Below are 25,166 nucleotides of genomic sequence, written 5' to 3'. Positions count from 1 at the left end.
TTGGAGCATAAGGGGGTGCTGCACTCTAGAATATGCCATTTTTCAGATGAGACATCAAATTGGGACCCCATCTGTCTGTGTTGGTGGTAGCACAAGCAAGATATTCACAGGGATGGCAAGTGCTAAGGCCCAAACTACAAGATACAAAACAAAAAACAAAAAAGGAGAGCACATATGTGAGGGGGAAAATGACTTTAATAAAAGTCAAAATACAGTCCACAGACCTGTTTTGGCTAAAAGCCTTTTTCCATGCATAATGCTTTGAAAAAGGCTTTTACCTGAAACTGGTCTGTGGACTGTATTTTGACTTTTATTAAAGTCATGTTTTCCTCTCACACATGTGCTGGCCTTTTTTGTTTTGTGAGTTGGTGGTAGCTCAGGTAGATCTAAAAGATCCCATGGCACCTACCAAAATGAGTAAGGGTCCTTAAATTAACAACATATAGAAAACATTATTTAGATATTTACAAAATATACATATTTAGGGGTACATTTCCATATACCTTCATCATTATTATTTTCCATAATGGACCCCTACTCATTCATTTACAACCATAATCTAATTTTTCACAATGTATGGCCAAAATCCATTTCTATTAAACAAATTTCCATTTAGTCTTTTGTTCAGAATAACCTATATTACATAAACTAACAGTCTTTTCACATATTCTTTCTTCTTGTTTTTATAATATCCCTAGGTAATTATATTAATTTCTATATGTTTACGTCAATATTCTCAAAAATGTTTTCTTCATACAACTTTTTCCAGAGTGTAACCACTCTAACATTTCAACAAAACATTCTCTGTTGTCTCTTCTTCCCCACAAAATAAACACACAGTTTCATCACTACATTTATATGGCATATTCCACTTTACCGTTAACTTATTATCAGTCTCCATAAGAGATCATGACAATCTACAATCTTAATTCAGCACTTTTCCTTACTTTAATAGCTTTCATCACTTCTGGTAACTTTTCCCCATTTGTTTCATCACATTATTATAGGTTCATAGTTTCATACTAGGCTATCTGCCCTAGGGCATTTATAAGCCTAGCCAGAGTGTGTTTGACTTTCGCCACCCATTTTAAATTAATTTTGCTATGCCCTTTTTTGAGGTTAGTATACTGTGCCTCTGTCTAACAGTGACACAGAAGTGATACCCGGGGTAAACCTACGATCTCCCATCCACTCATCAAGATTCCTCTTGAAGAGAGTCAATGAGGGACTCTGGAATAAAATCCCAGTCCAGGTTAGGCAGAGTGAAGGGAGCCTCTGGGTTATGAATTTGTCCCTCCAGCATGTCCTATTTATTTCAGTGCTGAGATTCAAGTCTCTCGAGCGGGTAGCTCGATGGGATTTGGATTTTCTGAGGTGCAGCATGTCCATTAATTCCGGGTTGGACATGGCTTTATATGTCAGGCACAGATCGCCTCTGTGCAGGCGGTATGCCACTGAGTAGAGCTGGAGTTTCTTTAACTGGGCAGCATATGGCATCGGTTTGAGCCCTTTGATCCTCTTGGTGAGGTACTTTTGGGGTCTTTCCAGTTGCTGTAGGTGTCTGGTAAGGTACATCCCAAAAGGGGCACTGTACTCAATTATGGGCCTGATGAGGGATGAGTAAAGAGGCACGATGACCTCCTCTGATCTAGATGTGAATCCCTTCATGATTAGGTGGGCTATATAAAATGTTTTTCTAACCACTTTGGCCACGTGGTTGTCAAATGAGAGATTGCTATCAACTTGGGTCCCCAGGTCCCTAATTACTTCTTCTGTACTTAATGGATTACCACCTATGTGGTAATTTGTGGGCACTTTGTTTTTGCCAAAGGGGATGACTATACACTTTTTGGCATTTAGCTTGAGGCCATGGCTCTGGCACCAGTTGTCTGTTTCTATGAGGCCCTTTTGGAGGATTCTTGTGTCGGCTGGAGAGTCTATTATGGCGCCCAGTTTGCAGTCATCTGCGAACTTGGTCAGCCACAGTCCTTCCGTGTTGACCTGTACCTCCGAGAAATATATACCAAACAAGAGAGGTCCCAGGACTGAGCCTTGTGGGATGCCACTTGTAACTGGTTTGGAGTCTGACATGGCTCCAGTAATTTTAACCATGTGGGTTCTGTCCTTGAGCCAGTTTGCAACCCATCTAGTGACATAGGGGTTTATATTTAAGCTGGTGAGCTTATCTATAATGCCCAAGTGGGGTATTGTATCGAAGGCTTTTGCAAAGTCCAGGTAGGCTGTGTGGACCACCTTCCCCTCGTCAATGGCCTTGGTGACTGTTTCAAAGAAATCGACCAGGTTTTAGAGGCAGGATCTGCCCTTAACAAAGCCAAACTGGGTAGGATCCAGTGTCTGTAGGTCCAAAATATCTTTATTTATAAGGTCCATGATGATCCTTTCCATAGCATTGCAGACCAAGCTAGTCAGGCTTATGGGGCGATAGTTTCCAGGATCCGTTGAGGCACCACCTTTGTGGAGAGGGACCACTGTTGCTGTACGCCACTCTTTGGGTACATATCCTGTAGTAAGGCTGAGATTGAACAGTAGTTTTAGGTTTGGGTTTAGCTCTTCTTGGAGTTCATATAGGACGCAGCCCGGGACACCGTCTGGTCCCATTGATGCTGTGTTTTTTGCTTTGGAGAGGGCGGCTCTTACCTGAGCATCTGAGATGTCAGGGGTGCAGCACTCTGCTGGGATAGATATTTGCCCTTTTGGTGGGGGGGGGGGAGTTTGCGCTGAACCGGTCAGCTAGGATGTTGGCAATGTCTGTGGGTTTGGTGTATTTTTTGTCATTTTGGACTAATTCTGAGCATATCTGGGAATTCTCACCCAGGTTCCTAACATAACTAAAGAAAGCCTTGTGATTATCCTTAGTGTCCTGTGCAATTTTTCTCTCGAAGCTGGCCTTAGACGATTTTATGAGTGCTCGTAGTTTTTTGCTAATACTGATCAGAGATGCCTTCCCTTTTTGGGATTTTGCTCTGTCATGTAGCAGCTTCCTCCTTCTATTGTAAAGTTTGTTTATGGCTGGGGTCCACCAGACAGGACGTCTGCCTTTGGAGGATTGGGTCTTGGTTTTATTTGGGATTGCATGATCCATGCATTCCTGAAGGTGTTCATAGAATGTGTTTATAAAGGATTCTGCTGTCTGGGCCATATTTTCCACAGGCCCGCGGGCTTTGAAGGATTCCACCTCAGTTTTGAGGAGTGTGAAATTTGCTTTAGAGAAGTTTTTCACTGTGGCTTTCTGGGCAGGGGGTGGGGTCAGGATGTGAATATCCAGTGAGATTAGTTTATGGTCTAATCTTACCAGTGAGGGATACACTTTTGGTCTGGAGCATAGAGTCCCCATGTTGGTGATGATCAGGTCCAGTATGTTTTCCCCTCTTGTGGGAGTGGTAACAAGTTGTTCCATAGCATTTGAGTTTATAAATTCTAGGAACCTTTGGGCTAGGGTGTTGGAGCTAGAGTAATGCTCCCAGTCTATGTTTGGGTAGTTGAAGTCGCCCAATATAATGGTGTTTGGGGAGACCTTCATATTTTCCAGTGTTCTCAGGAAGGCCGAGTGGGGTTCCTAGGTTTGGGAGGGAGGTCTGTAGCAGGCTATAAACTGGAAGGCAGTTTTACCCACTGTTAGTTGCACATGGATAGTCTCTGATGCTTCATGCTGTGCCACCAACCTGGAGGAGTGGGTTTCTTTGACAAATATTGATACTCCCCCTCCTTTTGTGGTTCAGCAAGTTTTGGGGCCGAAAAGCATGGTATGAGGTATAACCTGGTAGTGCTGGGGTGTTCTCGGGAGCCTTGAACCAGGTTTCTGTTACTGCACAGATATCAATGTTCTCCATGCTAAGGAGAGTTTCGAGTGCGTGCATCTTGAGGTTTAGACTTCTGGCGTTGAGTAGCATTACTCTTAGTTTCTTATCCCTTGTGATACCTATGGAGGTGGGTTTGTCTTTTGAGCCTTGCCTTTAAAAGGCACTATGGGGGTAGCAAGAGCCTTTGCCAATATCCGAAAGCCCAGGGGTGACAGGTGCAAGCCGTCCCTAGCGAAGCATCGTGGCTTGTCGAGCATGTCATCCCAGGCTGACAGGCATTGGATCCCCTTTGAATGACACCAATACTTAAGCCAATTGTTGAAATTGATCATCTTGTCTTCATATTGTGGCATCATTCTTGGTGAGAGTAAGATGCTACTCAAGGTCAGGGTCATACCGGCCTGGGCTACATGCTCAGAGAGCTCCTCTATGTCTCTTTTCATGTAGTCCAGGGAGATATATCTCAGGTCATTCACACCAGCATGGACAATGACCAAGTCATATTTGTACTTGCCTTGGAGTGACCCGAGTGCTTGTGTTATGTGGCGGATCCTAGCGCCCGACAGGCAGCTCACCGTGACCTTCTCCTTGTTCAGCCTGGTGAGCGGGACGTCAGTGTGCCTGACGATAGAGTCACCTATTACAAGTGTATCAGGTGTGTTGTTTAGCCTTAAGGGCTGTGACTGTTCAGCACACTGGCTTTGTGAGCTATGTGTTGCACGTGTTTTGTTTTGGGGTAGCGGTTGCTTGGGTGTCTGCTTTAGAGGTCTCTGCTGCTTAGGCAGATTTTTATTTAGAGCCTCCGAATATGTTTTTGTGTGTTTATGTGTTTGGTTTGCTGTCGTGATAGGTCTATGTGAGACTGGAATTGTAGTGAGTGTGGTTTCCTTCTCCTCCTGACTGGTTACGCCAGTACTGAGTTGAGAGAGCTTAGCCTCCAGTTTGGCTATATGGTTGCATCTCTCACATGTGTTGGAATTTGTTGGGAGGAGGAGAGGGTTGTCTGTGTACATGAAGCAGTTGTAACATTGCCTCAAGATTCCCAGATTCACCAGCTGGACCGGAGAGGAGATTGACAACTGACCTTTGGACATGCTAGAATAGTAATGGGAATTCCTTTATAATTTGAAAAAAGGGCCAATGGGGAACAAGGTACTCAAGGGGAGTTTGTGAGGGTGTAGTGCTTTTCATTTTTTAGTGCTGACTTATACAATTGCTTTAGTGAGCAAGTGCCAGGTAACTTAAATGCAATGTGTTACAGGTAACTTAAATGCAAAAACGACAATCAGTAACTTTCTTTCAAGTGAAACAAGGAAATAAGTACAGTAAGCAATGCAGATATCACTAGGGATCCACAGAGAGGCTGAAAAGCCGCGTTTTAGGTGGAATTAGCGTTTCAGGGAAATAACAAGCAAACAAACAACAAGCATACAAACAAAGCTAGATTCAGCAGGCCTGGATCTAATCTATGCTACAGCAAACAAGGTGTACCAATTTCAGTAAGAAACAGTTCAAATATGCAGGCACTATAAGCCTTTAACCAGAAATTCCCAGCTCAGAAGGGCAGAGTCCAGCCTCTCCTCCCACAAGAGTGCAGACTACGAACCTTCTTAATGTAAAATAACTGGCCTGAAGCCCAAGTGCTTAAACCAGAACTAATACACTTTTAGAATAACAGACACTGAGCCCTCAATCAGCAGTTCCCAACTTAGAAGGATGTAAGCTACCTATCCTGCCACCACAGTGCAGACCACGAACCTTCTTAATGTAAAATAACTGGCCTGAAGCCCAAGTGCTTAAACCAGAACTAATACACTTTTAGAATAACAGACACTGAGCCCTCAATCAGCAGTTCCCAACTTAGAAGGATGTAAGCTACCTGTTCTGCCACTACAGTGCAGACCACATACCAAACCTTTCTATTCTTCTCTACATCATCAATTTTCATTTTCCATGTTAGCATTTTTTCTTGATAAAGATTATATAAATGAAGAGATTAAAAATTGTCTTGTTTTCTCATCTCCCTATCTACACTATTAGTTTTTCATTCTCCTATCTTTAATATTTTATACAAGTTTAAAGAAAAAGAATAAACAACTGGATTTATTAACCCCAATCCCCTTCATCTTCATTTTTGTACAGCACACCTCTTTTTACTGAGTGTAACCTTTAACCCTATATGAAAGAAAACACTAATTGCGCAATTTCTTTTTCATATTGATAAAAAAATGCCCCCCCCCATTAAAACAGAACTCACCAGATCAACCTTTTTCTTGAATGCTAATCTATAAGTCTTCCACACAAGACATTTTTTTAATTTATTTTATCAAACCTTCACATAGTCTCATAATTACATTTTCCCAAATGTGATCCCTAACAAACATACTTAATTTATTGAAAAATACTGCCCTCTAATTTTCATATCGCCCAAATCCTTGCTTTCATCTTTATTCTAGGTTATTCCCAATTTCTTTTAATATCCATTCAGACAAGCCAGCACTTCACTCATCCGTATTTTATTCTTAGCAACCACAACTTTTTGCATATGTAAAAACTACTGGAATCACCACTTCCTTTTGCATCACATTTTATTTAATTTTCTTTGACTTTTGTTAGCCGGAATAATCCACTGGGCCAGAAGAACCCATTGTCAGTGGAGGCCCAGGGAGAAAACTCCATGGTACAAAAAAATAACAATTTAGAACTGCAAATAAGATAAAATAGCAATTGGTTTGTAAAATAAATTACAATCAATAACACCGGAGTAGAAGTACAAGTTTTAAACTCTGCAATTATCAAAGTTACAGTTTATACAACCAGTATAAGCAGTTGCATGGCATATTTGTTAATAAGAGTTTAAGATACAGTGTGCTACTATATATGTAGGTGACTAGGGGAACAGGAAGAGAAGAGGAAAAATTATGGGGGCTTAGTGCAAGTACATTTCCAGCATGAGGTAAAGTGGGAATGGAGGGAAATTTTAAAATGATGGTGGTTTTGAATAGATCTAATGGTTAGAGGCAAAGCATTCCAATTTTAGCTATTGTGTGAGAGTAAAGTAACTTGCCAGGAGGAAGATTAGGTTCATGGACCTATAGTAGTTTCTGATCCCCTGATCTAAGTGGTCTATTAGGGTAGTAATAGTTGAATGTAAAGCTTAGGGCAGGATAGTCTTAGGGTCTGAAGAGTATTTTATGAGTAGTGTTTAACTGCAAGTAGGAGAGGTAGCTAGGTAGTTCTAGCCAATTTAGTGAACTAAAGGTGCTTTAGTCTTTGCCTTTGAAGCTGAAGTCATTTTAACATATAATTGAGTAGGTCTGAAAACACCCTCAGAAGCCGATGCCTGTTCAGCGGCTCCGGACCCATCTGAGGGAATAGTTTCCGAAGGTCCAATACCTTGAGCTTCCAGCGGCCTGGTCGACTCCATTTGGGTGTCGGTAGCGGCCTGTGAGTCTAAAGTAGCGGTCGTCAGGGGCTGCGAAGGTGCCTCACTGAGAACTGGCGAACCGGTGACTGGCTTAGAAGAAGCCTCGTCGTTGGTTTTGGACCTCGGATGCCTGTCCTTTTCTTTGCGTTTCTTGTGAATTCTGGTAGTCAGATGGCTATCCGACGACATTGTATAGTTAAATCTTCTGCCAAAATAGTGAAATGCAAAATCGTACCGATGCTTAATAGTGCGTTGGTTAAATCTAGCACAAAACTGACAACTGGCAACGTCGTGGTCAGGGCCTAGGCAAGGAATACAGTAAGAATGAAAGTCCTTATGAGGTATTTGCTTCCCACAAGAAATACAATTATTAACTTTTTCTGACATCGGTCTGGAGCAAGAAAAAAGTTTCCCCAACAGGGTACTTAGCTTTTAATGAAGACTTCGGATCTGAAATTCGAACACGAAAATCTCAGGAGCCGGCCGACCGGCACTTGTGAACTGCTTTTGCTTCGGGCACCGCGTGGCAAGAAAGACTGGAGAAAATGGCGTCGGCTGCATCTTTTATACCCCTGGTGCACTGACGTCAGGGAAGAGGTGACAGCAACCGATGCCGGACCTAGACTTTGGAATTCAGGCCGACTGAGGGTAGCCTGCCAGCAGGATAACCCAATTGTAATGACTGCAACAATGAAACACGAAGAACATCAGTGCAGTGGTGTGGTGGGTGTAGTATTTGGAGTTAGTTGCAAATTTGGCAATTTTGTTGTAGCAAGACTCAAGTTTGTGTATGCAGGAATTTTGTAAATTAGTCAGTAGAGGGGCACCATAGAGAAGAGACGGTAGAAGGTATGTTGTGGCTAGGATTATTCTTGTGGATGGACTTATGAAGTGATTTTGCCTATAGAGGGTACTTAGTTTTAAGTGTCTTTTTTGAATATCGTGTTGTATAGGAAGGTCAAATTTCACATGTTCCTCAATAATGACTCTGAGAAGTTTTGTGTGAGTAACTACCTCTATAAGTGATTTATCAAGAGAGAATATGGAGAATTCAGATTTGTTTACGGGGGTTGACATTTTGGGGGTGAAAAGTATGATTTTAGATTTTTGGGGGGATTTAGGGAAAGGTGGTTGTTGTACATCCAGTTTTCAGTGGAGAAGGCTTTCCAAGTCAAAATAAGTAATTCAGTGATAGAGTTAGCAGAGCAGATGATGATGGAGTCATCTGCATATTGAACTATGTATGGTACCTTGAGATAGGGATGCGTTGAAATTGTTAATGAAAATACTGAAAAGGATTGGTCCAAGTACAGAACCTTGGGAAACACTGGTAGAGGTATTTAGGAAAGGAGAGATGGTATTCTTCCATCAAACAGCCTGTTGTCTTTGATTCAAGTAATTGTAAAACCAATTTAGAGTAAGGGGGTAAAGACCAAGTTTAGAGAGCTGGGAGAAGAGAAGACGGTGAGAGATGGCATCAAAGGCCTTGGAAAGGTCTAAGAAAAGGACTGAAACTATTTTACCAGAGTCGCAGGATCTATTTACAGTATCCATAAATGAGAGAAGGGTGGTTGTGGTACTATGGCCAGGTCTAAAGCCATGCTGTGATGGAGATAGTAAATGATTGTCCAAAATATAGCTGATAAGTTGAGAACGGACACATTTTTCAAGGATTTTGGAGACAGGGGAGAGAATGACTATGGGACAAAAGTTAGTGATATCTGTATTATTGCCACCTTTGTGGAGTGGAAGTATGAAGGCCTTTTTCCAGGCAATGGGAATGAAGGACTCTAGAAAGGATATGTTTATAAGAATACGTATAGGGTATGATATACTGTCAGTAGCTATTTTCAGGTATTCTGTGGGAAGATTGTCAGCGGCATTGGAGCAAGTTTTTAATTTTAGTAATAGTCGTTTTATGGTTGATGTAGGAATGGACTTTAGGGAGAAGGAAAAATGGATGTGTGCACTGGGTTCTTCACAGAAATGGGTGGGTATTGGGGAGGAGGTACAAGTGGGTGATATACAGTGGATATAAAAAGTGTACACACCCCTGTTAAAATGCCAGGTTTTTGTGATATTAAAAAAGAAGACCACAATAAATCATATCAAAACTTTTCCAACCTCTTATGTGACCTATAGTCTGTACAATTCAGTTAAAAAACAAACAAATATGTTAGGGGAAAAATATAAAAAATAAAAAGCATACAATAAGCTGGTTGCACAAGTGTGCACACCCTTTAACTAATACTTGGTTGAAGCACCTTTTGATCTAATCACAGCATTCAGTATTCTTGGGTAGGAGTTTATCAGCATGGCACATCTTGACTTGGCAACACTTGCCCACTTTTCCTTGCAAAAGTGCTCCAAATCTGTCAGATTGCAAGGGCATCTCTTGTGCACAGTCCTCTTCAGGTCAACCGACAGATTTTCTATTGGATTTAGGTCTGGGCTCTGGCTGGGACATTCCAAAACTTTAATTTTCTTCTGGTGAAGCCATTCTTTTGTTGATTTGGATGTATGCTTGGGGTTATTGTTGTGCTGAAAGGTGAACTTCCTCTTCATTTTCTGCTTTCTAGCAGACGCCTGAAGGTTTTGGGCAAAACGTGACTGTTATTTGGAACTGTTTATAATTCCCTCCACCATGAATGAAGGCCCAGTTCCAGCTGAAGAAAAGCAACTCCAAAGCATGATACTGCCACCACCATGCTTCACTGTGGGGATGGTGTTTTTTTGGTGATGTGAAGTGTTGTTTTTGCGCCAAATGTGTCTTTTGTAATTTTGGCTAAAAAGTTCAACCTTGGTCTCATCAGATCATAACACATTTTCCCACATGCTTTTGGGGGACTTGATGTATTGTTTTGCAAATTTTAGCCGGGCCTGGATGTTTTTCTGTGTAAGAAAAGGCTTCCATCTTGCAACCCTACCCCATAGTCCAGACATATGGAGAATACGGGAGACTGTTGTTACATGTAGTACACAACCAGTACTCGCCAGAAAATCCTGCAGCTCCTTCAGTGTTGCTGTAGGTCTCTTGGCAGCCTCCCTGTCCAGCTTTCGTCTTGTCTTTTCATCAATTTTGGAGGGCTATCCAGTTCTTTGCAATGTCGCTGTTGTCCCATATTATTCCACTTTTTGATGACTGTCTTCACTGTGTCCCATGGTATATCCAATGCTGTGGAATTTTTTTTTGCACCCTTCTCCTGACTGATACCTTTGAACAATGAGATCCCTTTGATGCTTTGTAAGTTCTCTGCAAACCATGGCATTTGCTGTAAAAGGGAACTAAGTAAATGTCCTACTAAGACAGCTGAACTTTATTTGGGGTTAAACAATCAGAGTCTCTTTAAATTGATGGCAGGTGTGTATGCAAGAAGACAATGCTGTAATTAAATCAAAAGGTGCTTCAACAAAGTATTAGTTTAAAGGTGTGCACACTTATGCAGCCAGCTTATTGTACGTTTTTTAGTTTTCATATTTTTCCCCTAACAGATTTGTTTGTTTTTTAATTGAATTGTACAGATTATAGGTCACATAAGAGGTGGGAAAAGGTTTGATATAATTTATTGTGGTCTCCTTTTTGTAATATATAAAAAATGAGACCACAATAATCATTTCAAAACTTTTCCCACCTTTAATGTGACCTATAACCTGTACAATTCAATTACAAACAAATCTGTTAGGGGAAAAAAACGTAAAAAATAAAAAATGTACAATAAGCTGGTTACATAAGTGTGCACATCCTTAAACTAACACTTTGTTGAAGCACCTTTTGATTTAATTACAGCATTCAGTCTTCTTGGGTAGGCTTCTTTCAGCATGGCACATCTTGACTTGGCAATATTTGCCCATTCTTCCTTGAAAAAGCGCTCTAAATCTGTCAGATTGCTAGGGAATCTCTTGTGCACAGCCCTTTTCAGGTCACCCCCAGATTTTCTACTGGATTTATGTCTGGCCATATCTATGTGCGTGTGTGTGTATGTACATATATGTCTGGTCTGTATGTGTGTACATATACATATATGTATTTATATATATATATATATATATATATATATATATATATATATATATATATATATACACACACACACACGTGTGTATATATATATATATATATATATATATATATATATATATATATATATATATATATATATATATATACACACACACACACGTGTGTGTATATATATATATATATATATATATATATATATATATATATATATATATATATATAGGTCTACTTTCATTCACTGAAAACTCGTTTCACTGAATTTCAAACCACTCACACCAAGTCGCTGAAAGCTCAGATCACTGAAAACTCATTTCACTGAATCTAAGTACTATTGGGCAAATAAAACGTATATGCCCTTTTCCCCACTGTAGTGCAATCCTGGAGTTAGTATATATAGATAGGGGGTGCAGGGGGCACTGCCCCCCCACATTGGAGGGTGTGGTAGGCATAGCCCCCGACCTACTTTTGGTTTTATATTGATAGCGTTCAGTGAAATGTGATTCCTAAATATAAAAGCTAAGTAGGTGGGGCGACTACACCCTCCCAACTCTATATATTAACTCCATGATCACACTACAGTGGGAAAAGGGCATATACGTTTTATTTTTCCAACAGTACTTACATTCAGTGAAATTTGATTCCGTCAAATGAGTTTTCAGTGACTTGAGCTTTCAGCGATTTTTTTGAGGGTGAACTGAAATTCAGTGAAATGAGTTTTCAGTGAATGAAAGTAGACCCCTATATATATATATATATATATATATATATATATATATATAATATATGTTTTTATATATATATATATATATATATATATATATATATATATATATATTATATACTTTATTACATATTTGATATACACACACACACACACACACACACACACATATATAAAATATTATCTATATCTAATGTATATCTATATATATCTATATATACATATGGATGTTGATTGTCAGCTTGCAGGCAATAAAAGAAACCCTGTGGAATGTCAACAGTCATAAATACTTTGTGGTGCAGAGTGTTGCATTTACAATCCCAACGTATCTGGAGAACAGATATTTAGAAATACTGTAGTAAATGCATCCTCCTCCCATACAGTTCGGTGTGCAATATGGAAACATGCCTGCTATAATGAACCTAGTGCATCCCCTGCAGTAAATCAGGCAGTTGTCTCCAGCCCAGCTTACACATCTAAGCCTCTAATCGGTATGAAGGTCCACTCATGCCACCACCAATCCAAACACAGTAACTCTCACCTCAGTGAGCCACTTCTGTGTTTACCTGTTGTGGCTGAACCATCACTGGTGATGGGCTGTGTCTTGGTTTTTACATGCAGTACCATATTGGTGATCTTTCACCACACCTGTACTAGTGTCTTAATACTGGGACCAACAGCACGGATGTCGTGCAACATTCCCTGACATACCTTGTCCTGAAAAGCCCGGTCTGCTTTGTCTTTGTGCAGGATGTGCATGCTATGTGTGTGCAGGACCTGCAACACCATCTCAGTTCCCTGGGTGATGTACCTTTCCAGTGGTTACCTTGCTTATGTGCCCATATCAAGATGTAGACACCTGTGCATTACTTAGGTCGGTCAGTGTGTATGGTATGCACAACTGTCATTTTAGCTGGCAGCTCTGCCTCAGTTTAGTCCCCCACCATTTAGTGGCCATGTATCTGTCTGCTGTCATATCTCATTTCCACCTTAACTTATACAATCAGCAGCAGTGGGCATGTCATCACTGCCCATTGTCCTGCAAAAGTGTGCGGACAGCCAGTGCTGTGTACCTTCCCTAATTCTCCCCATCCTCTATATGCATATGTATGCCATAACATAAATACAAGGGGCACTGTCCCCCCTTGTAGTTTGTCATGCACTCAGTATGTGTAAGTCACAGCTGCCCCCCTCTCCCCAAGTGGACATACCTTTCATGTTCTTTTCACAAAATGTCCAGATTTTTGCCTCATATGTTTGGTCTGTATCTCATAATTTAAGTTATTTTTGGAAAAATTATTGAGGACTGAATTCATAAAATAATGACATACATTTAAGTTTCAGACTTAGTATCCTTAAGAAAATGCAAACAAACACACATCCTGTTATTATAGTAACTTTCTAAGTTTATAACAGGAAGTCAGGAACATGTTATCAAAACAGATAGCAGGCAGAAACAAATCTTTTATTCTGCCATTGCATTGTCATTTTCTGGTCAGTGGAAGTACATTTTTTTTTAGTCATTGCACACTGTTCTTATCTGGTTAACATGCTAATGATAAACAAACTTTAATGTAAGCATTTATTTATCAACTGGCATGCCATAACTAATCACAGACTCTATACATGGCTTGGGATTGCATCTGTCCTAGCAATGAAATGACTTCATTATTTCTTGTCTGCAAATGAAAATACAACTGCTTCTTGCCACAGTAAAATCATTGTAAAATGGTTTTGTAAAATCTTTTGTATGTCAGCACTTCTCATCAGTTTTCTGGAACAATGTTATAACAGCATTTATGTCAATCTGTTAGCTTGTTAGAATTGGGGGGGGTCACAAATGTGGGTTTCCCACTGTCTGTGTCTCTGAGTTGAGAATTTACATGCAATCTTATCTGCAGGGGATGGGTAAGATATATTGTTCAGTAGGTTACAGATTTCTGAAGAGATCAGGAGAGCTGCCGGAGCAATAATAGGAAGACAGTTTGTTTTTTTTACATTTCCCAGTGATATTCATATCAGGGTGACAGGCAAATGAATAAGCATAATTTGTTTACTGTTGATTGCAGGACACTGGTAGTTTCTGTGGAGTTAAGGGCTACTAAGAGGAGGGCATATTCAAGTCATGGAATCAGTATGCTTTTGGCTAGAGGGTAGGCCTTCTTGCATTGCCTTCATATTTATACTTTTTATAATACAACACGATTTTGTAAAATTCCAAAATCAAATATTGTTTTCACCAACAAGAGCACTTATCTTTTGACATGTACCACTTGTAGTAGGGAGTCTCTCCTTCATACTGGCAACAGTGCAAATGCCATACAAAAAGGGAACACTTACTGTATCAAATTCTACATAAAAGCCATGGGACTATTAAACATTGTCACACTGTTTTCTTATTTATATTTTGATTACTATGATAATCATTACCCAAAAAGTCATTTGTAGAGGGGCAAAGTCCTACAACGCACTTCACTTGGAAATGAACTTCTGCGATCACAGCATCTCATCTGAAGGGATTAAGTAACCTGCACCAAATCATACTTCCAAAATCCAACCTTCCCCGACAAAATCCACATTTAGTAAAACTAGTCTTGGCAAAATGTTAAGATGCCCATTCCTGACTCTTCTGAATGGAGCAGACTTATTCTTTTAATTCCTCTATGAAATGCAATGAGTATCAATGCTGTCTTTTGTGTCTGAGTTAGATTAATATAATATTTTATTGATATAGTTTAAACTATCCTGAGGATAAATACTAGCAGCCTGGATAACCACTGCTGAACCATCTAATTTTAAGTCCACTTCTTTATACTGCTACTTATACATGTTTCTTGATATCAAGGAGACATTTATGTTTACTGTACTATACTATACCTCTAAATGTTTTTTTGTGTCTGCTCCAGTAATCACTTGTATCTTTTGTACCTCATTTAGAAAATGTCTAAAATGGCCCTTAGATTTTAGTGCTATACTCACTTTGTTAATAACAACAAACTAAATTAATCTGACAAAAACTGTGTTTATTCACCTGAGTGAGTTCACATATTGCTAAAAGATCAGCCAGGGTTATGTCATGCCCACACAGGAAGGCCTGGTCCTTTAGAAACATGGTCTCCAGCTTGTCCAAAGTCCCATCAAGACTGGCTATCAGGCTCGCCAGCTTCTTTTGATCTGTGGGCTGTCCTGTCATACGTGGCAGCAGTACCTGCATTTGAGGTTGAAAAGAATTATAGTTAAGAAGAAAATCTTAGCACGAAGACACACAAAAATATTCACTACTTAGCTTAACAGAAAGTGTGTTGTAGTCTTGTTTACTTTATTTTAGAATTAACTGTGTAGGTGTCATGTTCAAATTAACATTTTTTAGGCATGATCCAGGCCACAGTGGCAAGAAGTAAAGTAATAGTATGTATAGCTCAAATGTTCACAAAACCATGGTACAGTTGATATTAATATGATAATACGTAAAGTGCGAAATACAGAAGCAAATTAATGCGGGTAAAAAGCAATAAACATTACAAGAAAGAAAAATAGGCAGATTGTTGCATATATATAACACGTGTAGTATTTACATTCAGTCCTCTTAGACAACATAGCTTGTTTGTTTGTCTTTTCAGCTTTTCCTGGTTAGGGGTCGCCACAGCGGAACTCCGGTCCGCTAATGATTGGCAGTCGATTACACAACATAGCTTGTACATAGGTTCATACTAGGCTATCTGCCCAAGGGCATTTATAAGCCTAGCCCATAGTTATGTGGCTTTCGCCACCCCTTTAGTTTGAATAAAAACTATGCCTATCATTTTGCTGTGCCTCTGTCAAGCAGTGACACTGAAGTAATCCCTGGGGTATATCTGCAATCTCCCATTCATTGGTCAAGATTCCTCGAACAAGGCCAGAGAGGTGCTCTGCCTCACATGTACCGGGATTTTGTTCCACAGCATAGGGAGTCTCTGCGTGATGAATCTGTCCCTCCAGCACATTCTATTTATAACCGTGTCAAGGTTTAAGTCTCCCGCCCTTGTGGTTCTGAGGGATCTAGATTTTTTGAGGTGAAGCATATTCATCAAATCTGGGTTTGACATGGCCTTATATGTCAGGCACAGGTCACCTCTGAGCAAGCGGTATGAGACTGAATAGAGCTGGAGTTCTTTCAGTCGGGCAGCATAAGACATATTTTAGAGACCCTGTATCGTTTAGGTGAGGAACATATGGGGCCTTTCAAGCTGCAGCAGGTGTCTGGTCAGATACATTCGAGCGGGCATTGTACTCAATCATAGGTCTAATGAGTGATGAGTACAGGGGACGATGACCTCCCTTGATCTAGATGTGAATCCCTTCATGATCAGGTGGGCGATATAGAAGGTTTTCCTAACTACTTTAGCAACATGAGTGTCAAACGAAGGCTACTGTCAACCTGGGTCCCCAGATCCCTGATGACTTTTTCTGTGCTCAGTGGATTGCCACCTATATGGTAGCTAGGGGTAACCTTGTTTTTCCCGAAGGGTATGACTATGCATTTTTTGGCGTTTAACTTCAGGCCATGGCTCTGGCACCAGTTATCCGTTTCTGTGAGGCCCTTCTGGAGGATATCTGTGTCAGATGTGTTTTCGACTATGGCGCCCAGTTTGCAGTCATCTGCAAACTTTGTCAGCCATAACCCTCCTGTGTTTGCTTGTATTTCAGAAAAGTAGATGCCGAACAAGAGTGGACCCAGGACTGAGCCCTGTGGGACACCACTTGTGACAGGCTTTGAGTCTGACATGGCTCCAGCAACTCTGACCCTGTGGGTTCTGTCACTTAGCCAGTTTGCAACCCATCTTGTGATGTATGGGTTTACATTCAAGCTGATGAGTTTTTCGATGATACCTGAGTGGGGTATTGTGTCGAAGGCCTTTGCCAGGTCGAGGTAGGCTGTATGGACTGCCTTTCCCTCATCAATAGCCTTGGTGACTGTCTCGAAAAAGTCAACCAAGTTTAAGGGGCAGGATCTGCCTTTGACAAAACCAAACTGGGTTGGATCCAAAGTCTGCAAGTTCCCTATGTCTTTATTTATGAGTTCCATTATGATCCTCTCCATGGCTTTGCAGATAAGGCTTGTCAAGCTAATGGGGCGGTAATTTCCAGGGTCTGTGGAGGCACCGCCCTTATGAAGTGGGACCACAGTCGCCGTGCGCCACTCCTTGGGTACGTATCCTGAGGTGAGGCTAAGATTAAACAGCTGTCCTAACTGTGGGTTTAATTCCTCGTTGAGTTCGTGAAGCACACAGCCGGGGACACCATCCGGTCCCATGGATGCTGTGTTTTTTGCCTTAGTGAGGGCAGTTCTCACCTGGGCGTTGGAGATGTTTGGGGGCTACAATCCTCTGGAATAGATATCTCTCCTTTGGGGAGGAGAAGTTTGCACTGAACCTGTCAGCCAGTATGTTGGCAATGTGTGTAGGTTCAGTAATTTTCACATCATTTTGAACTAATTCTGAGCATATCTGGGAGTTTCCTCCTAGGTTTCTAACATAGCTAAAGAAGGCCTTATGATTCTCTTTAGAGTCCTTGGCGATTTTTCTCTCAAAATTTGCCTTGGATGATTTTATGAGAGCTCTTAGTTTTTTACTTATAATGATCAAAGGTGTCAAAACCTTGTTTTCACAAATCAGAGACAGGTCAGCATGAATGAAGAGAAAATGTTTGAAGAAACATCTACATGGGAAAATGGTTAATTTTAAAAAGTGGAATGTATAAAACACCCAAGCCTAATTTGGGGCTCACAAGTATGTATGTATTAATACAGGTTGGAGCCAACTTTTCAAGACAGAGGAATACAATTTTTGCAGCAATATTTGAGTAACATAAGATAGGATTTTTGTCAGAAAATTAATGTTGTACAGCTAGTAAAATCGGACTTAAATTACTTTTTGCTAGGCAATTTACTGTGATCATGTAACATTCATGTTGTTACTGTTAGTGAAACATGACTAAAGAACAATGACTGGAAACCAGTTCTGTTAGGAAATAAATATAAAAAGCATTCTGATGAAAAATCAGGTAGAGGTGTTTTAATATAGATTAAAGATAGCTATGAGACCTGTGATTTTCTTATCTTTGAAGATAACACCAATACTGCAGATTATTTAACGGCAGCAATAAAGGCAATCCTGAAGCAGATTGCAATTATTAGTGTACAGACCTCGGAAGTCAAGTAGTAGTAGGGGACTTGAATTACAAAAGACAGAGTGGAATAATATTGATTCCACATCATTAGTAATGAAATGATCTATAACTTATTCTCAGGAACAACAATTGTTACAGATTTTAAACAAATGTACCTACCACCTTTGGTGTGCAGTGATCGTATGGGTATAACAGCTAGATAATTCTGCCAAACTGAAATCTAAACCTAAGTGGAACATGATTAATAACAAACTATATGGAAGCAAAGCAGTTACTATGTAAAACTAAAGATGGCAAAATAATATGGCAATATAGTTTGAATTAATTAAGAAAAAAAGAAGTTTAATATCAGGATCTAAGCACTCAAGACTTGGAACTACATTTTAATAAGAACAAGATGCATACCCAAATGACAGAAAAAATATAAGAAATGGAAATGTATTCAAGCTATATCTTTGAAAAGTGAAATAAATTACACAAACAATTAAGCATTTGGGGGGAGAGCAGGAAAAGTATCTAAAGACAATGAACATAACAGGAAACAATTTTATATGTATATAAAATATGATAGGCGTAAATACATGCCATAAACTATGTGTAGATTCTAAAACATTTTTTTCAAACACAGTACAAAAGACTATGCACAAAATATTGTGCAAAACAGTTTAGTTCTACAAAAGGCAAGGTCATTTGTGATACAAGTAATTCTAGATACTATCATTAAATTATGTTGAGAAAGTGCTGGGCAAACTGGACCTTTACAAAGAACAGGAATAAGACAAAATTAGTAACAATATGAGAACATTTCAGCATGAACATACACTACCAATACAGCTGTTATTCACTAGGTAATAAGTACAGAGAGATTCCCCAAGATTGAGAATTGCAATTGTCAAATCCATCTTTAAGGGAAAAGGAAACAGGACCAACCCACAGTCTTACATAACCATAAATCTGCTTTTATGCTGTGGAAAAATAATAGAAAATGTAATGCTGGATAAATTATTGTTGAGATTGGTTAGGACTGGGACCTTTACCCATATATCAACATGCATATGCTGAAAACAGGGCTATAAACTACCTGTACATAATATTCTACAATAATATAAGAACAGCTATAAGTGAAAAAGAATGTTGTGATGTTATCTGTGTAGACCTATCTGCAGCCTTTGATATGGTCAAATGTTGACGTACAAAAATCACCTACCCAGCCTTCTCCCTTTCCAGCATAACACAAATTGCTAAGTTACTGCATACACAGCAAGAAACTTCAATTATAAATAAACACTTATAAAAACAAAACAGAAAAAAAACATTTAGAATCACTTTTTCAGCATTCTTCTTTTCAAAACAAAACAGGTTGCATACATACATACATACATACATATTCACTGAGTCCATGTCCCAAGTCTGCTCTTAACTTAAAAATCCATCTAAGTTCAACAAATTCTGTCTCATTAACCTTGTCCGGGACTATCTTTAATAGTCTCCATAACTAAAAATGTAAAACAATGCGACTCTCCATGTTCTAACAAATGTTTAGCAATAGCACTATATCTGAGACCCTTTCTTACACAATAAAGATGGTCCCTTACACATTCCCATAGTCTATTCATTTTGCCAACATAAATTTTTGCAACAAGTGCAGCTTGCTAGATATATCAAATTCGTGGTTTCACAGTTAGCTGTAAATGTATAAACTATACCTGTGTCAGGGTGAACAAAAATCCCCGATTCATTTATATAGCAACAAAAAGCACACTTACTTGAAGTACTGTTATCTGATTAAGGATGAATATTATCATTATTCATAGGGTAATAAAGTCTTATTTTAAGAGTTTTTGTTTTATTTTTATACAAAAACCTCAGAGATTCCCCTACCACTGCACTGATCTCTCTGTCAGTGTCTTGTATATGTCAATTTTTATTATTTTTTTTTTTTTTATTTTACATTTGTTGACTGGGCTAGTCTAACTGGATATATGCCCATTTTCAGTAGAGGCCGGGGAGGAAAGCTCTACATAAAAGACATTAACAAACAGAACATTAAACTTCAGTTACAGATTATTTGTCATAAAATACATTAACAAACAGAACATTAAACTTCAGTTACATATTATTTGTCAGATAAAACAGGTGTTACATGGTAACTTAGCATTCATGATAGATAAAGGTAAAACAAATAAGATGAATCCCCCCCCCCCCACCCTTTGGATGAATTTTTTTTTTTTAACCAAACACTGCAAGAATAAAAAAGTATTCAGAAGAATGTGGGGAATTCCCAGATCAAAGTTATGAGTAAGGCACAGGTGAACAGACTAGTTATAAACAGAATTGGGCAAATTATTTGAGGGGCAGTAACTGATAAATAAGACAGAGAGATGTCCATACAGTCTTTCCTGGGTATAATAGGACCAACTTAGAAGGTAGGGGTCTTAAACTGGCTATAAAGTGAGTAGTAAATGGTGCTACAGCCTAGGATACCAGGAGGAGAAAAATTTGTCTTAAAAATTTGTTTTATTTAATCAACACCCATGCTATAAACGAAGGGAACTGTAACATTCTTCCTTTCATAACTACTAACTGAATCTTCACTATGGAGGGATGAAAAATAAGGCTTAGCACTTGTACTTTTATTTTTGGCTAATATTATTGCTTCATCAACATCTTGCTTCTTGTACTCCCTGTCCAAAAAACTTTCATTTCATGTATCTCAGCATCAAATTCTCGGTCCCTAGCATAAAGTCTAGATGTCTTCATAGCCTTTCCTCTAACTTCTTTGTCTTTCAGCTTTTCCCGATTAGGGGTCGCCACAGCAGAACTACAGTCCACTAATGTTGTTGGGAGAGTGACCTAATGGTTAAGGTGTTTGTCTTACAAACACAAGGTGCAAGGTTTGAGTCTCACAAGGGATAACTGGCTAGGCTTACAATGGCTCACAAGGGCAGTTAACCTAGTACTAACCTATGAAAAAGGTTAGGAGGGTGGCCTAATGGTTAAGGTGTTTGCCTTGAAAATACAAAGTGCAGGGTTTGAGTCTCACAACAGATAACTGGCTAGGCTTAAAAATGTCTCGAAAAGGCAGTTAGCCTAGTACTAACCTATGAACCTATGACTGGCAGTGGATTTTTACAGTGCCAAGTTGCCAGTCCGATGCCACACCTTCAAAGAAGGCACACTCATTCACGCATCTACCTGCATGTTTTTAAACGTCATTTGACCGCGGGGAGGACATGCAGACTCCACACAGAAGGCGCTCCAGCAGAGAATTGAATGGGAGAACCTCTTGCTGTGAGGCGGCAACGCTAACTGCTGCACCACCACTGCCAACTATATTTCTGAAAACATGGAGGTGCATACTTGTACGATGTAAATATGAGACTCTATAACATCCCTTCGTATATAGTTGAGTATTAAACTTCCCATGTGAATTACAAACTACTTCGATATCCAAAAATTTAATTTTGTCTCTAGATAAATTTAAACTAAACCTAAGAAATGTGCTACTATTTTGTAAATAATCGAAAAAGGTCTCTAATTGTTCCTGATCTCCTGTCCAAAGAAAAGGTCTCTAGTTGTTTCTGATCTCCTATCCAAAGAATAAAGATATCATCCACAAAATTATGAAACAATCTTATATATTGTTCATCACCCATGACATGAATGCTTTCCCATTGGCCCATCACTATGTTGTCGTAGCTGCTGGCACAAGAAGTGCCCATAGCTATGCCAGCAGCCTGTAGGTAGTATACCCAATCAAAAATAAAAACATTATGTTCTAATACCAACTCAAGCAAAAAACAAATAAATTCTATCAATAAGATAAGTGCTGTTTACCTGTAAAAACTCCTTTACCATCTGTAGGCCCTCTAAATTCGATATTACAGTGAACAAAGACTGAACGTCTAATGTCACCATGTATGTGGGTACTCTACTGTCACTTTCTTTAAGACTTTTGTATAAATCTTGCAAAAATTGTTTACTGTCCCATAATACTACCCCACACCAATCTAAAACAGGTCTCAACTGTTTCTCAATATATATCAGTAGTGGCTCGATGAGACACTCTCCCCCTTATACTACAGGTCTAAACTGGGGTGTCAGTGGGTCCTTGTGAATTTTTGGCATTCCCTGCAACATGGGAATTAATGGATTCTCAACCATAAAATACTGTAACAATTCTTTAGTGATTATTCCAGCACTCACACAGTCACTTAATGAAGCTATCATTTCTTGGGACATTAAGGTTACTGTAATGTTTTCAATGAATTTGCATATACTATCACCTTGTAACATTTCATTTACCTTCATAAAATACTGATCTATCCATAGGGTCTATATCACCATATCGAATGGTGAAAATGCCGAACGGTGAAAATATCGAATATTCACGAGAACGAACCTGCTGTTGTGGGGGGCTGTGCCCCCCACACCCCCCGCTAAATATATATTCCGACTCTGAGGTCGCACTACAGTGAGGAAAGGGCACATATCCCAATCCTCATTGTACTGCGACCCCAAAAACACAAGTTCATTCTGGTGAACTTTCGATATTATCACTGTTCGGCATTTTCACCATTCGATATGGTGATATAGACCCTATCCATATGCAGTGTCTCCAAAGCTTCCCTCTCTTCCATGGTCAAATTAACAAATCCACGTCTCCTATTACTGCACAGGAAATCATATACCTCTCATTCAGAGACCCGACTAAACACTTCGAGTACAGTGTGGTTCTGTGGTGTGTATGCACTGAGCTTTCTAAATGCATGCATGTCTACAGTAACATCAGTCTGTTTATCAAACATTAACTTAAGCATCAAATTTCTAATAAAAAGCTTTAAATCAACAATAGTGTTAACAAAGTCCGCTTGTTGAGCAGGTATAAAAGATGGGCCTTTATTAAGGACCTGACAGTTAGCTATTGACAAACTTCTATTCAATATATTCCAAACTAATTGTTGTTTGTCTTTCATCACACCTTTTTTATGGTTGGATAATTGGTTTCTTTGAATGACTGCTTTCTCTTAGTCATTCTCTTGCTGTGAGATCTGGTTTTGACACCCTTCCTGTCTCCTCGAAAGGGAAGGGGTAAGCATAGGAAAAGCCTGCCCATCATTAAAAATTAGAAGTTATATACTCACCATAACGTTCCATCTGAGTAGGTACTTCATTTGTCTGCAACCTGTGGGTCTCGGATCCGACCGGCAGCTTTCCAAGCTTCAAGATCCGGGCTCCTAGCTCCTCCCCTCTACCCACAATCCCCTGTCACCACCACACTACCTCAGATCGGTTTTGCTGTATCACCTGAAAAAACCTGTAATAAACAGGTTCAGATATTCTTAAGAATCATAAAAGATCCTAGAAACCCGATACAGGTTAGGGGGATGGCAAGGGGGGGAATGGGTGCAGACAAATGAAGTACCTACTCAGATGGAATGTTATGGTGAGTACATAACTTCAGTACTCATAACTGAGTACATAAATAGTACATAAATCTGAAGTAGTTACTTCGTTTGTTCTGCAACCTGTGGGACAGAGTCCCCATCTACCTAAACAAAGAACCTGGGTGGTCTATGGAAGGATATTCCGAAGCACCACGGAGCCAAAGGACGCCCTGCTTCTAGATATCATGTCCAGCTTATAATGAGAAATAAACGTATGAGCAGAAGACCAAGTGGCTGCTGAACATATGTCGTCCAACGGCATCCTGGACCAGAAGGCTGCAGAAGTTGCGATGGACCTTGTGGAATGTGCACGAATTTTAAATGAGGTTGTTTTACCCGATGCCTTATAAGCCTGAGAAATGCATTGACAAATCCAATTAGCCAGTGTCACTTTGGATATAGGTTTTCCCATGGATGAAGGAGCGAATGACACAAACAGTTGATCAGCCTTACGAGCGTCTTTGGTTCTGTGCAGGTAAAAACGCAACTGTCTATGTACATCTAGTGTATGCAACATGTATTCTCCCTTATTTTGAAAATTTTTGAAAAACACTGGCAGATTGATAGTCTGATTGATATTTGCCACAAATGCCACTTTTGGTAAAAAAAAACGGGTTAGTCCTGAGAGACACTCTGTCATTGTGGAAAATAAGATAGGGAGGTTTCATGCACAAAGCCTGGAGCTCTGAAACCCTTTTAGCAGAAGTTATGGCTACCAAGAATGCTGTTTTCCAGGACAGAAAATTAAGGGGTACAGAAGCTGCAGGTTCAAAAGGAGGTTTCGTTAAGGCTTGCAGGACAAAGGTTAAGTCCTAAGGGGGAGTCACGGATTTCACCAGTGGCTTGAGAAGGAAAACGCCACGCAAGAATGTCTTACACAATTTTGTAGATGCTAGAGATCCTAATCCGTCTCCCACATGAAAATGGGATATAGCTGCCAACTGTACTTTTACCGTTGATGCACTGGCCCCTTGTTCAAAAATCATGGACAAAAAATCCAAGACTGTAGGAATCGGAACAGTAAAAGGGTTGAGACCTTGGCTGTTAGCCCAGATAGAAAATCGTTTCCACTTGCTATTATAGATTTTCCTGGTGGACGGTTTATGAGCCGCTACCAGAATAGTTTTCACTGGTGATGAGATACCGGGAGTCCTTGCCATTAGTGGAACTGGATCAACCAAGCCGCGAGCTTGAGGTTTACCAGGTTCGGTGTTGGGCACCCCGTTGAGTGTGATATTAGATCTGGAATGGGATCCGGGGGAAGAGACTGTGAGACCGCAGGTATGGAAACTAGATTTGACAAGGCCAGAATGGGGCTATGAGGATAATTTTGCTCCCCAACCGTGCAGCTTTCTGAATGAACTTTGCCATGAGCGGAAGCGGGGGGTAAGCAGAGAGTAGACCAGGGGGGCCAAGCATGAATCAGAGCGTCTCTGGGACTCTCCCCTTCTGGGGGAAGAATTGCGAAGAACTCACTGCATTTTGTGTTTTGGGGGGTAGCAAAAAGATCGCAGCGAGGCCAACCGTACTTGTGGAAAATTTCCTTCGCAACTTTCGGATT

General features: G+C 39.9%; 1 protein-coding gene across 1 annotated transcript in view; it reads right to left on the bottom strand.

Annotated features, from left to right (window-relative positions):
- The window catches only part of LOC122799380 (glutathione S-transferase theta-1-like), a 131,442-nt gene that overhangs the window by 30,596 nt on the left and 75,680 nt on the right, over nucleotides 1-25,166 (bottom strand). The window contains exon 4 of the mRNA XM_044068389.1: nucleotides 15,022-15,198. Coding sequence (XP_043924324.1) covers nucleotides 15,022-15,198 — 177 coding nt within the window. The remainder of the gene's footprint in view (nucleotides 1-15,021; nucleotides 15,199-25,166) is intronic.

This window comes from Protopterus annectens, chromosome 4.part0 (assembly GCF_019279795.1).
Source record: "Protopterus annectens isolate FY-2018-M chromosome 4.part0, PAN1.0, whole genome shotgun sequence".
Taxonomy (NCBI): domain Eukaryota; kingdom Metazoa; phylum Chordata; order Ceratodontiformes; family Protopteridae; genus Protopterus; species Protopterus annectens.
The sequence above is the reverse complement of the archived record's forward strand: the minus strand, read 5'-3'. Positions and strand labels throughout refer to the sequence as shown.